The 14,633-nt window shown below is 41.0% G+C and overlaps 1 protein-coding gene across 2 annotated transcripts; it reads left to right on the top strand.

The window, feature by feature from the left end:
* Positions 1-2,405: 2,405 nt before the first annotated feature.
* On the top strand, positions 2,406-13,722 carry bco2l (beta-carotene 15, 15-dioxygenase 2, like). 2 transcript variants are annotated; one of them, XM_037776703.1, is made up of 12 exons: positions 2,406-2,461; positions 4,592-4,769; positions 5,033-5,244; positions 5,725-5,840; positions 5,959-6,061; positions 7,145-7,282; positions 9,292-9,452; positions 10,257-10,427; positions 10,915-11,052; positions 11,759-11,941; positions 12,112-12,222; positions 13,128-13,722. In XM_037776703.1, exons 1-12 carry the CDS (start codon positions 2,428-2,430, stop codon positions 13,242-13,244), a joined length of 1,662 nt encoding a protein of 553 aa, XP_037632631.1. In that variant the 5' UTR covers positions 2,406-2,427; the 3' UTR covers positions 13,245-13,722. The 2 variants fall into 2 exon arrangements, with proteins under 2 accessions (XP_037632631.1, XP_037632630.1); XM_037776702.1 differs by having other exon boundaries at positions 10,257-10,433.
* Positions 13,723-14,633: the final 911 nt, after the last annotated feature.

Raw genomic sequence — 14,633 nt, 5'->3', positions numbered from 1 at the left:
CTTCGCTCTTCGATTACATGTTTATTTCATTTTGATGCCTTTGTTTACTGTGGTTTTAATTCAGTGCCAACAGTTTTGGCTTATCATCCCGTAGAACCTCTTGTGTTGGGAACTAGTGATTAAATTGAATCTTTTAAGCACATCATGACCAAACTGGTCTTCCTACAGGTCTTGTACGTACTTGCCAGGTTTAATTTATTTCATGCTGAGCGGGAGAGAGTAGCGTGCATGGGAGTAGTGGGACTGGGTGCAGCCTGTCTCACCACATACAGTGCAGTGTACAGTGCTATAGTAGTGTGTTAAGAACCGCTTACTGCTTGAATGTATTATTAATTTGATTTGGCATTTATGCCTCGTATGCTCATGTGCTAGTTGTTCACTTTATATTTCTATTTTCACCAGATAATAATTTCTGTGAAAAAGAAATTAATTATCAGTCACCTAAATTTGGCATTCAACCTCTTATGTTTAAATATATGTATTGTTGCAGCCTTACTCTGTCTTAAATGTTAATCCCTCTACCAAATTAAAGGTACAGTGTGTAACATTTTGGGGGACCTATTATCAGAAATTGAATATAATATTCATAACTATGTTTTCATTAGCGTATAATCACCTGAAACTAAGAATCGTTGTGTTTTTGTTAGCTTAGAATGAGCCCTTCATATCTACATAGGGAGCAGGTCCTCTTCACGGAGTCCGCCATGTTGCTCCGCCATGTTTCTACAGTACAGAAAAGACAAATCAAACACTGGCTTGTTTGTTTCGTGTTTTTACGTTACTTGAAGGACACCGTAGTTCTCTGATACGCTTGTGAAACTGCGGTAACGTGAGCCGCAGAGTGCAAAACCGTGGTACCTCCAGCAGCCGTCTGACTCCCATTAATGCTAAAGTACTGTTATTACGGTATGGATGGCCTCTGAGTGAGGCGAACGCCGTTACCATGGTTTTGCACTTAGCGGCTCACCTTACCACAGTCTTGGAAAGGGAGGAGTGAGCAGAGGGGTATTCAGTTGGCTGCAATCTGCAAACACACCACTAGATGCCAGAAAAACCCTACACACTGTCCCTTTAAAGATTTATAAAACACTTCATAGATATTAGAGACCTACATCTTATTTGTGTCTATAAACTGTCTTGTCCACAGATGTTATCTTTATGTTTTGTATACAAAAAAGTGTTCATTAACACATGTCTTACACTCATACACACATTTATGCAGCATAGTTATTCATAGTAATTCGGTTTTGGAACCACCACAACTATTCAGCTCTGAGAGGCCTGCTCTGCTTAGAGGGTTGCTTGAGGTGTTGGAACGCATGCAATGTCTCAGTAGAAGTTGAAAACAGTGCTTATCAGAATTGGACTGACAGACTCCTGCATGGCCAATTAACACCAAGTGGTCTTTGAAAAAAAAAAAAAAAAACTCATTACCTTTGTTTATGTGTATATATATTCTAACAGCAGTCAAGATTGTTTTGATCACTCAACCTAAAAGAATACATTTCAGGGCTGAAGATACTGTTGTATCTGGCTGCAACAGGTTTGGCATAGAAACTCTGCAGCTACATGTTGTATTATTTACAGTAATTATGGACATTTTATGCGATTTGATTCAGCAAAAATGCATAGGAACCTTGAGTGCAGTGTGACACACGCAACCTTAAGGCTAGACAATGTATAGGGAGATTAGATAAAAGCAGATAATGTGCACAGACTACATGGACTAAGTGCTATATACAGTATATAATCTAAATCCTATATCTATTTCCATTCCATCCATTATCTGTAACCGCTTATCCTATTCAGGGTCGCGGGGGGGGCTGGAGCTGACATTGGACGAAGGCAGGGTACACGCTGGACAGGTCGCTAGACTATCACAGGGCTGACAGAGATACCATATCATTCACTCTCACATTTACACCTACGGGCAATTTAAAATCAACAATTAACCTAACCTGCATGTCTTTGGACTGTGGGAGGAAGCCGGAGAACCCGGAGAAAACCCTCGCTAACACTGGGAGACTGCTAACCACTGCACCACCGTGCAACCATAATAATAATATAGTATAATAAAATAACCTGACGTTGTGCCTTTGTGTATGGCATAATGATGCAATCAATTCATTCTTCCAGAATAGATAGGAAAAGTATACTAATGTAGTTTTTTGTTTTCTATCCTGAATAAATCTACACTAATGTATTATGTCACATTATGCAAACAATGACCTGGCTGCATTATGAAACACTGCCTCTCTTGTCACTTTTATTACTGGTTTAATGATATAGTCAACACTGTGCCATCCTGCTGTTTCCTGCCTGCAATCACTTGCTGATCTTGGCAAGGAAACAAAGGTTCAAAGGTTTTCCTCCTGGCTTGTATAAAGCCTCTGTGTTTGTCGGATCAAATCCGCAGACCGACCAGCCATGTCCAAGACCACAGAGCCCCAGACACACAGCAGTGAGTAGACACCACTTTCAGATGTGTAGCCAGATTGATTTCATTCATAATTCATTTAAAAATATGAGCATGAAGCAAAAGTAAAGATGTTTGGTTTGTTGTATTTGGGATAGTTGTAAATAACAACACAGATAGTACTGGTCATAATTCTTTTACTTGTCATGCTATTTTATATTATTACATAATAACAAAAATACATAATTACTTTGAGTTAATTATCTGGTTGACTTCACACTGGTCTTGCTTCTACATAAATACAAACTTTGATCAGCCTCTACAGTACAAGAGGCTGTTTTTTATTATCATTGATTTGGGGGAAAGGGCATGACTAACTGAATCAACATTTCACTTTTAACAAAAAAAAATTGAAGTGTAGACATTAGTAGCATTCCTGTATTTTGGTGCATCCCTTTTTAAAGCAGGGATTATAACAATAGCATCTAATGTAAAATCTCTTCTATAGAAACCACACATAAACACACACATGCACACAGAGATGTGAACAATGTCCTTTAGTCATAATGGTATTTTCTTGAATTTCAAAATCCGAGCTGCAGTTTTACAGCACAATAGGACATGTTGGCATTTTCTATTGTTCCTGCTCCAAGGTCTCCTGTTGAATCAGAGCCGGTGAAAGAATAAGCACAATGTCTAATTAACAGCTGTTAGTCATATTCAGCTGTTAACTAAAAAAAGAAGAAAACTGTCTGACAGGTCCCTGCACAGTAAAAATGAAAAGAACAGAAAAAAAAAAAAAAAAAGAGAGATGTGCATGAATATGACAGTTAATTCCAACAAGGTCATTTATTTGTACGCCGACATACTGTTGGTGCTGCGAGGAAAACAATTTGTCAAAGTAATCGCTGTCACAAATGTTGCAATTGTGATTATCCAAAAATGAGAGATAAAAAAAGAGCAATACCTGAATCTATTATCCACAACAATTCTGGGCTCGTCAGTGTCGCTGTTTTGTTTTTCAAAAAACTTGATTTCGAATGCAGCAGAAGGAAAGTACATCAAATACCCCCCCTAAATAAATGACAGCACACATCCAGGCATCATTTGCAATGCTGCAGTAATCACAATCAAAACTTCCAAAGTCTACATTGTGGGAGATTGTTAAAGCCTTCAGCGGTTATCTCCCTATTGCACATTCACATTTTTATTGTCTGCTGTAGTAGTGTCACGGGAATGAACTGAATTCTGGTTCTGCTGATTGGTCGCAATAACAATTCACATTGTCAAAAAAACTCTGATATTGCAACCTGAGCTCAGCATGGGGCTCCGTATTGAACCGCAATGATTTGCTTTTGCTAATCACGTAACTCTCATATATATTTTACAATCTCCATTACGTGTGGAGATATGAGGTAATGAAGGGGAATTGGTTATTGGATAACAGATAAGACAGTAGATGGTGCAGGTGTCATTCACAGTGCATGACCCCCGAGAGCCATGAGAGCATTCAGGCAGGAGCTGTTACAGCACACACTGTCTCCTACCACAGGAGAGATAATGTTTTTCACACTAAGGCATTTTTTAAATCACCTATTTAATTTTTTAATTAGGGTGTCGATAGCTTAATATACAGCCGCGGAGGTGTGAAGACTGTGTGAAAGTATGACATGGGCTACCGTTTGTTTATAACACGTCTCATAACTAGACTACATTAAACTGGATTATGAAGATAAAGCTGCTAAAGACCTTTGTTGTTAATGATTGTGTTGATATTAGTAGGTCATGCTGACACATGCCAGCCTGCAAGGGTGTTTTTCTGTAGGATGCATACATACTTAACATCAATTCCTCATTCACACTCGTTCAAAGTCCCAAAGCTATAAATGGGTCCCAGCACCACACCCAGCATGTAAGTGGTTATATACCTGTGTGTGTGTGTGTGTGTGTGTGTGAGAGAGAGAGAGAGAGAGAGAGAGAGTGATAGAGTGAGGTGGGAAAGGTGTGTAGGTTGTGGGGCCAAGAGTTCAACTGCTGCTCAAGTACGCCATGCTATCATGATTGTATCAACATATTTCCCCCCTGCTTTATCTCCGTAGATTTTACAGTGTACTTTAATCAAAAATCAGCCATGCAGTGACGCAACTTTCCTCTCCTTTCCTCTCCTTCCTCCAGTGTCCAGCAGGCAGCGATGTCCGCAGGCCAAGGGGCTGGAGAACATAGAGCCCTTGGTGTGTTCTGTGGAGGAAACCCCTGATCCCATCCCCACCACCATCAGGGGAACTATTCCAACCTGGATCAATGGGAGCTTCCTGAGGAACGGTCCTGGGAAGTTTGAATTTGGGGAAGACAGGTATTTGAGAAATAGTATGGAAAAGAAACAATTTATACAAATTACTTAAATGAAGAGAGTTTTATTAGCGTGACAGTTTACAACAAAGGAAATACAACAGAGACACATAACAGTAATTTATAATATTCCAAGAACAGGATTGAGAAAATATTCCCCAAATGCTGAGTATGTCTCACTCTTACAGTGCTCACATCACTCTCTCTAACTTTTTCTCATACACGAATACCCTGGTGGCAAATTACTTGTCTTTTTTTCCCTCTCAGATACACCCACTGGTTTGACGGCATGGCCATGATGCACCGCTTCCACATCTCTGAGGGCAATGTCTCCTACAGTAGCCGATTCCTGCGGAGTGACTCGTACGTCAGCAACTCGGAGAAGAACCGCATCGTGGTGTCAGAGTTCGGGACGTTGGCCATGCCTGATCCCTGCAAGAACATATTTGCACGCTTCTTTTCACGCTTTCAGATGCCCAGTATGTGTGTCTTCTTTACATCTTGCATATTCCCATGTGTAATCTACTTCAGTGCATCAGCAGTGCCAAATGCAGTATTAAACTATTCAATTCATTTTTGCATGAAGGTAAAAAGGCAGCTGTGCCAGATTACGACAGGCAAAGTACAAGTCAAACAAATAGTCAGAGAAAAACACATTTTCTTCTTTTTTTTTGGTACTGTATGTGCTGTATTGTATATTGTTTTTGCAGCTTAATGAAAGCTGGTGTTACATCATATTGTGTTTTTATTGAGGTAAGTCAATATTTGTGTGTGCACGAGTGTGTGTGTGTGTGTGTGAGTGTAGGGAAAGATCAATCTGAAGCATGACATAAAGCTTCTGAAAAAGTAAGAAGGAAGAAATTGATGGAAAAAGTAGTTTCTAGTGTTATCTGTCGGAAGGATGAGTTTTGCTGCAGTGCTATATGTAATGTGTTCCCGACATCTGTATGTGTGAACAGAGACCACAGATAACGCCAGCGTGAACTTTGTCAAGTACAAGGGAGACTATTATGTCAGCACAGAAACCAACTACATGAGACGAGTAGATCCACAGAGCCTGGAGACGAAAGAGAAGGTGAGTCAGTAATATGAAAGTCTCTTTTGAATGCTGATACACAGTCAGAGGGCACAGACGAGGAAGATGGTAATGATGATGAGGACAACAAAGATGATGATGCTGCTGTCTTTTTAAGGTGGACTGGAGTCAATACATCGCTGTCAACTCTGCCACAGCTCACCCACACTACGACCGTGAGGGAAACACGTACAACATGGGCAACTCCTACGGAAAGAGCGGTAACCTTTCTTCACTCTTTGCTTCCCACCTGTCAACACGTTCTCATCTCAACTCGTCACATACTGACACTTTGTCAGACACCTCTGCGTCACTTTTCGCCTGCAGTAAACATGTGGTTAATGTTGTAAATTAAACAAAAACACTTCCTTGGGCAACAACACTTAGATCAGCTGATTGTAAAGTGAAAGTGAAAGTGAAATAGAACGCACGAGACACGAACAGCAGTCTCCTGACGAAGGAAGGGGCACAAAACACAGGGCTTTCACCCAGGAGACTGGAGTTTGCATCCCGTGTCAAACCGACAATGTGTAGTTGTCTTTGTGTTTGTAGTTATTTTTTAGCCTAAACCTAAAGAAGTTGTAGTTTTATTGCCTAAACCTAGCGGGGTTTTTTTTTGCCTTAACCTAAATAAGTTGTAGTTTTGTTGCCTAAACCTAGCGGGGTTTTTTTTTTAGCCTTAACCTAAAGAAGTTGTAGTTTTGTTGCCTAAACCTAAAGAAGTTGTAGTTTTATTGCCTAAACCTAAAAAAGCTGTAGGACATGCCTAAACCTAGCTGTTTTTTTTTTGCCTAAACCTAGCTGTTTTTTTGCCTAAACCTAAAAAAGTTGTAGTTTCGTGACCTAAACCTCAAGAAGCCTTTTTGTTTGTGGTCAAAAGGGGACGTTTCATTCCGTTTTACAACATGTTAGAACAAGTTGCTTTTAAGTTTCACATTTTAAAATGTAGTAGGCGTAGTAGGCCTCTTATGACCCACATCTATGTATCTACTGTATATCTACCCGCCCAGTGTGTCTCTTTCGCTCTTCAAACTACGTCACCACAGCACTTTCCCTGTGTGTTTACAGTTGCCGTGGACACATTTACATTGTAGTTAATGGAAAGCCTGGTGCATCACATACCGGCGCTCAAGTATGCCTTGTGCGGCGGTACTAAATGCCGACGGCTGTGACAAAGCATCGGCATTTGCCCTGGGAATGAGAACGGCTGCACCTGTCTACCCACAAAACCATAGATATGTCTGTATTTATGTAAACATCCTTATGTTATCCACCCTAACGCCATTTTTGTTGGGCCTCCTCAGGTTTCTTCTACAACATCATCCGTGTGCCTCCTCCTGATAAAGCAGCAGCGGAGGACTCTGCAGAGCTGAGTGGAGCCAAAGTGGTCTGCTCCATTCGTGCATCTGAAGCCAGGAAACCTTCCTATTATCACAGCTTTGGTGAGATACACACTACACTGTCTTCAAGCTGTCCGCATGCTGGATGTACACTGAATTAATGAGTTCTGTGAGAGATTTTTTGTTTTTCGCCCGCACCGACAGGGTGAGTCTACTTCACTGAAAGAGAGCGTCACAGCTTTTTTTCCTCCATGCTCTTATTAATTACTAATTTGAATTCTAGTCTCGCCCTGCTTCTTTTTTGACAATCACAGCTCCTTTGTCTTTCTGTTCAGCTTTCATTATCTGTCTCTGTCTATAAGTCTGCCTTTGACGCGCACACAAAAGCACACACTTTCTCTTAACACTCTGTGTCTCTCATAAAAATATAATAAATCTGTTAAAAAGACACATGATCAAGTTTTTTCTATAGTTTTTTTTCTAGGGCTTCACTCTGAGAGCAGTGTTACCAACATACACATCATTTGTGTAATGGTGTTTGTTTCCTTGTAAATCAGCTTTTATATTTCTATATGTTCTATATTTCAGTCAGAGACACTGATGTCAAGAACTAATAATTTATAGCAAATAGTTATACCGTTAAATTTGGTGGAACAGGATCTGATCTTTAAGGAAGCTCTTGACAAAATCATTTATCAATTAATTGTTTATTAGGGGGAATAAAGAGAAAAGTCAGGTTATAATGGCCACATAGTACACCTGTATGAATATGATTGGATGTTACCAGTCAGCTGATAGCCAAGCTGTTGATGAAGAAACAACTGATATCGAAGCATTAAGCCGATGCCAATCAGCACGACTTTGTTGCTCTGCCCGATCTACAGCAATGTTGCTCTGTTTGGTTGTTGTACTGCACCATTTCCCTGATAATATCTCAGTCTATATTTCCGGCAGACCACCCTCGCTCTGTCAGACTGTCTGGCACCGAGAAAGTGATGGAACATTGTACGGTTATACAAGGCACCACATAATTACTTCCGTCAGGGTTAGGGGAGTTACTGTATGTTTAGCCCCCATTTCATGTGTTTATCTGCTGGCACAACATTTTTGTCTCAAAGGATGGTGGTGCTGAGGCAAGAAAGTTTTACCTTACAAACTGCAAAAAACATTCAAAATCATGTGGCAAACCCTCTATTACTGGTCCAATTAAACAACATGGGGCCACTTGGAAACTCATTTTCAGCTTATATAGAGACATTAAAGATAGGGTTGGTAATTTTGAGAAACTAGCAAAAGTACACTAGATTTAAAAAAATGATCCAACCAAAAAACCCAGCCCAGTGTTGCCAACTCTTTTACAATGAAAGTAAAAAAGCTCCAAAAGCCGCTAAATCTAATGAGAAAGTTGACAACACTGGCAATCCATCCCTTCAGGCCTCCCTCCAAAGCCACTCCCCCAAAATCATCATTATGAATGTAAACAACGAACATGGTTATTGTCAGTACTCCAAGCTAGCAGCTTGTGGAAGACTCCGGTGACGTGCAATGAGTACACAGGCAGAGTACCTGCAGGTAGACAGGTAGGTAGCCCGTCCATTCGGGCCTAATGAAATGATTGAACGAGCTTATTACAGTCGTGCGACAGCCACCGATACTGGATTTTTTGTCAGAGCATTATTATTTATTGAATGCTGTTGGGATGTAAAGAGATTTTTCAACAAATATAACAAAAATGCTTTCAAACAGCACTACCAACCCTACCTTTAATGTCCTACTAATGTCCCACTTTCCCCCCAAATTTGGTTCACACCTAAGTCACCACTGAAACCATGTTGGCAGGTCACATGGCCTTGCAATAACTAGCTACGACCCATTTTATGTGTGTTTATGAGAATTTTTACAAGGCATATCAGCGGGGCAATGAAAAAGACGATGAACTCCGTCATGAAAATAGTCTACAGAATCAGCATTTCACTGCCACACCACCATGACACAGCCGGGCTATAGTATACAAGCTTGAAAACATGATGAAATATAATGAAAATACGATGTATCAATCATGTGTGTTTTGAATGCATACATTTCCTCCTGTGTATGCCCTCCCTCTCCAGTCATGTCGGAGAACTACATTGTGTTCGTCGAGCAGCCGATCAAGCTGGACCTGCTGAAGTTCATGCTGTACAGGATCCAGGGAAAGAGCTTTCATAAAGTCATGACCTGGGAGCCTAAGTATGACACCATCTTCCACTTGGTCAACAGGCACACTGGCAAGGTGGGTTGTTTTACTGCACAGCAGCAGACACACAAACAGTGCAACGCAGGAAACACACACCCACACAGCCGTTTGCTGAATAGTCAGAACAAAAGAGGAAAGCTGCGAGCTAATCTCTTCGCGCATGGTGGAGCTTTTCTCTTATTTATTTTGATGAAGTCACACTCTGATGCTGTAGCCTTTTCTCATACATTGTTACTCTCAATTTCCTCATCTCATTACACAGCATACCCATTAAGCATACAATATCAAGCTTTCATAATGCGAAGTTAAGACACAATAACAGCAGCGCCAGGGAAGTGCTTGTCCTCAGATGTTAAAGCGGCAGAATTGGAGCAAATATGATTAAAAAAGTTATTTTTATAAAACGATCACTATATCCTGACAGTAGTGCATGAGACAGGTAATATGAAAAAAAATCATGTGCCTCTGTGTCCTCTGGTGCTCCTAATGGCATCTGCAAGATTTCACAGACCTGAGGAAAACAACCAATCAGAGCCAAGCTGGAGCAGCTGTCAATCACTCGCGAACTCCGATCAAACGGTCAAACTAGGCAGCGCTGATCAAACATGAATCAATATTCTGTTACTGTAATGCCCATTTCTCGCATCAAATGTTTTCAGAAACATCTTGTAGTGTGCTGTTTAGCTGTAACTGAACTTGCACTTGCACTTGAATTACAATATGGTGAAAGGTTATTATGGAATTTTCGCCCAATGATGCCAAAACTATTCTGCCTACTGCCACTTTAAAGCCAACACAGATTTGTTAATATTTTCCCCGATTGCTTGCTGTGACCAACAGGAGAGTGAAGTGAAGTACCTAGCAGCACCCATGTTCACACTGCATCAGATCAATGCTTTCGAAGACAATGGCTTCTTGGTTATGGACATGTGCTGTGGGGACGACGGCGAGGTCATTGGAGACTTCACACTGGAGAACCTCCGCAGAGGCGCGGGAGAGGAAATGGACAAGGTTGATGCAAACAGTTTGAATCATATGCAAACACACACATAATCAAAAAATGCCTGAAATACTGATGTGTTATTAGTTTATCATCAGTGAGCAGCTCAGACTGAGGCTCTGGCTTTTACGAAATGATTTCAACTGAAATGTTTTTCCTTTAATGGTGTTTTTGTTTACACCATTGTTCAGCTAATATATTGGTTTGCATTCTTGGCATTAACATAAATTCATCCATCCACTAGGATTTCACTTATTTTAATCAATGTCCAAAAAAAATATAAAACATGAATCAGCTTTAATGGTTCTGTGCGTGACGACCATCTATTTTCACCAATGGAATCATAAAAAGTCCTCCAAACAATATAACTGCCATCTAAAAACATGATTTTGTGTCAGTATTTTGTATCTGTTTGAGTCTGATTGTGTTTGCATTGCCCCCTTCAGTCAAAGGAGCCACACTCACAGTTTGTCATGTCTGTCTGATTTCGTCTGGCAGTTTTACAACTCCTTATGCAGAAACCTCCCAAGGAGATATGTCCTACCCCTGACTGTGGACGACCAAACTCCTTTGGACCAAAACCTTGTCACTCTGCATAACTATAAAGCCACGGCAAAGAAGACCAAACCAGGAGAGGTGCAGTACTGTCATTGCATATACAAAGTAATATGTTTAACTGTACATCACACTCGATGTGGTTTTCCTGGAATCAAGTAAAGAATTGAGGCCTATAATTATGACGACTATAGCCAGTACACTCCCACACACTCAGTGCAATTATCCAGCATGGTGAGACGCTAAAGGTACTTCCTGCAAGATAATAATTTCATGATTTACAGCAGATAAAGATGATGTCAAAATTAGAGTCCATCATGCGGCTGAACAATTGCCATTTAACAGCTTGTGTGAGGCCCACACACACACACACACACACACACACACACACACACACACACTGTCCAACATATTCTTATGGCAGAATGAAAGAAGATGTGATGTTTTAGTTGTCATGGCTACCTGAGTGACACTGTCCTCAGTTCTCAGCGAGAGTGCTGTTATATGTACATGTAACCGTTGAAAAGCAGCTGTGAAAGTGCTGCTGGCTGTCACAGTCACTGAGGACAAACATTGCAATTGAAGGTACATAAACTAACTCAAGTTAGAAATGAATGCCCAGGATCTTGTGCAGGTATCCATTTACAGGTTTTTAGAGAATAATGCAGTATTGATTCCTCAACAGTGTACAGTAAATCGGGTCTGTTGGTGTGCATTAACTGGGCACATTTTTTGGCTAAAATATAAAAGTTGCACTGAAAATGAAATCCTTACTGTGACCCTCCAGGTTTACATGACCCACGAGGAGCTTCACGACGACGAGCTGCTGCAATACGGCGGCCTCGAGTTCCCTCAGATCAACTACGAGCAGTGCAACGGCAGACCCTACCGCTACTTCTACTCCTGCGGCTTTGGACACGTCTTCAGTGACTCCCTGCTCAAGATGGACGTCCACACCAAGGAGCTTAAGGTCTCTATCAATCAAAGACTACTTAAGGGAGACCTCATTGTTAACCGTGCACATCAAAGTTATTCCCACTGCTTCCTCTCTATCACCGAGGGCAGCAGGTTGAGAGGTGGTTTTATAACATGAAACAGCTTAGAGTGAAGAGGGGTGTTTATGTAATCTTCCCTGTCTAGGTGTGGCGTTATCCTGGCTTGTTCCCGTCTGAGCCTGTCTTTGTTGCGTCGCCCAAAGCTACGGAGGAAGATGATGGAGTGGTCCTGTCAGTCATCATCACACCCAGAGAAGTAAGTTAACAGGAGCTAAAAAAACAAACAGGAGCAGCAGCAAACATTGTTAACTTGGATAATTGCTTTAAAGCAGCAGTAGGCTGGAGCTGGAGACTGGAGCAAATATGATTACAATTTACTATATCCTGACAGTAGTGCATCAAACAGGTAATCTGAAAAAAAAATCATGTGTCCTCCGGTGCTCCTAATGGCATCTGCAAGATTTCACAGACCGAAGGAAAACAACCAATCAGAGCCAAGCTGGAGCCTGCCGTCTCTGAGCAGCTGTCAATCACTCGCAAACTCCAATCAAACAGTCAAACTAGGCAGCGCTGATCAAATATGAATCAATATTCTGTTACTGTAATGCCTATTTTTCGCCTCGAATGTTTTTAGGCACATCTTGTAGTGTATTGCTTAGCTGTAAAATGAGAAAGTTTGTGACGCGGCAGCCATGTTGAGATCAGGTGAGGAAATACCAAGCACCGTCCACCAGCCGGAGCAAACTTTCTCATTTTACAGCTAAACAGTATACTACAAGATGTTTCTGAAAACCTTTGAGGCGAGAAATAGGCATTACAGTAACAGAATATTGATTCATATTAGATCAGCGCGGCCTAGGTTGACCGTTTGATCGGAGTTTGCGAGTGATTGACAGCTGCCTCCGTTAATTGAGCAGCAAATAGGAACACTCTTCTCTCTGAGATGAGCTGTGATTGGCCAAAGTCTCCCGTCTCCCGTCTTTTTGCCCAATGATGCCAAAAACATTCAGCCTACCCTCACATTAACTCATGTTGACATGTTGACTTAGACCTATATTCTTTACTGTGCATGGAGAAGACATCATCATTATATTTCATCAACATTATTGTGAGAAGGGTGTTCTGTCATTACATAACACATTCAATCTCTTCTGTTTCCAGGAGAAAAGCACTTTCCTACTCGTCCTGGATGCCAAGACCTTCACTGAGCTGGGAAGAGCAGAGGTCCCTGTCAATATCCCATTCGGGACCCACGGCGTGTTCAACGAATTGGGCTAGATCATGTGCCACTGTTAGCAGCTCTGTGTTGCTGAAATTGTACCAGCAACCAGCCACTTTATCCAGAGAATAGAATATCTCTGTTGATGTCATTGCGTGTAATATTCCTGAACTGTAAAAGAAATAAGAGCTGGGGAAAAAAACCTGCAGACTCATGCTATTTGTTTGTACCTCCTTGAATAGGAATAGGTGCATGGCCTCACTGTGTGCTTCCATTATAGTCAGAAAGATGGCAATCTTTTGGAGACTAACAGGACAGAAAGCCCAGCATGGCATCAGCCCACTGATAAAGTGTGTCCTCTAAGTGTTCTTATATGTTCTCTTGTAAGATTTTGAACAACCTTTAGACAACGGCCATGCAGATGACGCTTACCTATAAGGACTATACGTGGAAAACACTTTAAAAAAAAAAAAAGAAGCAAAACAAAACATGAAAGTCAATACACACATTGAAATAAAATCCATTTCCCCCCCTTTTTTTTGTTGAAACCCAAAGTGTTTTTGCATCATCACGCCACTGGAAACGCTATACCCCCAGCGAGAACAGAACAGCACTTAGGATACATAAAAATGCATCAGAGGAAATTCAATTTCTGTCAAAGTAATGTGATAGAAATGGACAATGTCTGAAATGCCTGGAAAACAAATGGATCCAAATGGTCGATAGTCTCCAGAGAGTCTGGCAGAGGTCACATCAGAAAGTAGCGCTGTTTATACGCTCAAAACAAAGTTGACATACACACAAACACTGACATGTAGGACTTTGCAGTTTGTTGTTTCATTGTATTAAACTGTGAGCCCAACAGAACAATGTAGATTAAACCCTACCCAGAATGTGAAGTAGCCTACAGCGGCACTTGTCACTCCACCGTCTCCACAATTGACTTCACTGATGCTCATTTCATCGGCTATTTTCCCTCTCACATTGATTTGACCAGATTGATCTGAACTGACTTCAGGCTCTGCACCTGATACCGGCTCTAATCGGCTGAGAGGTTTCAAATATATTATGACCCAAATATATATATTTTTTGCCTTTTTTTAATACTTCAAAATAGACTTTCAGTCAAGAGTTACAGTTGGGAAGTTTTAAAGATATTTTGCAGTCCCAACCGTCAATAATTCATGACTGTACAGTACACACAGGCAGAGGTTTCATCTTTAGCTTCCCTCACGGTGAACTGAATAAAACAGGAGGGAATAGAGCTATATAGTGTACTGTTGTTAATTTAATTTAATGTAATTAATTCAATACTGGGAATTAACACCACTTATGTTTTGTCATGTTCCTCGCTCTGCTCCTAATAAGCATGCTGTACAGGTCTCTCAAGATACACAGTAATTAGCCCGTAATTCCTAATCTAATCGGTCATGCTTAACCTCCGTGTG

Source organism: Sebastes umbrosus, chromosome 8, assembly GCF_015220745.1.
Source record: "Sebastes umbrosus isolate fSebUmb1 chromosome 8, fSebUmb1.pri, whole genome shotgun sequence".
NCBI lineage: Eukaryota > Metazoa > Chordata > Actinopteri > Perciformes > Sebastidae > Sebastes > Sebastes umbrosus.
This window is presented reverse-complemented; position numbering and strand designations above follow the sequence as displayed.

Bases quoted from the DNA above. Each gene is read 5' to 3' on its own strand.
- bco2l (XM_037776702.1), top strand. From the start codon at position 2,428: ATGTCCAAGACCACAGAGCCCCAGACACACAGCA. The intron at 9,453-10,256 runs GTGGGTTGTTTT...TGTGACCAACAG, and splicing joins TCAACAGGCACACTGGCAAG to GAGAGTGAAGTGAAGTACCT. The intron at 11,942-12,111 runs GTCTCTATCAAT...TTCCCTGTCTAG, and splicing joins TCCACACCAAGGAGCTTAAG to GTGTGGCGTTATCCTGGCTT.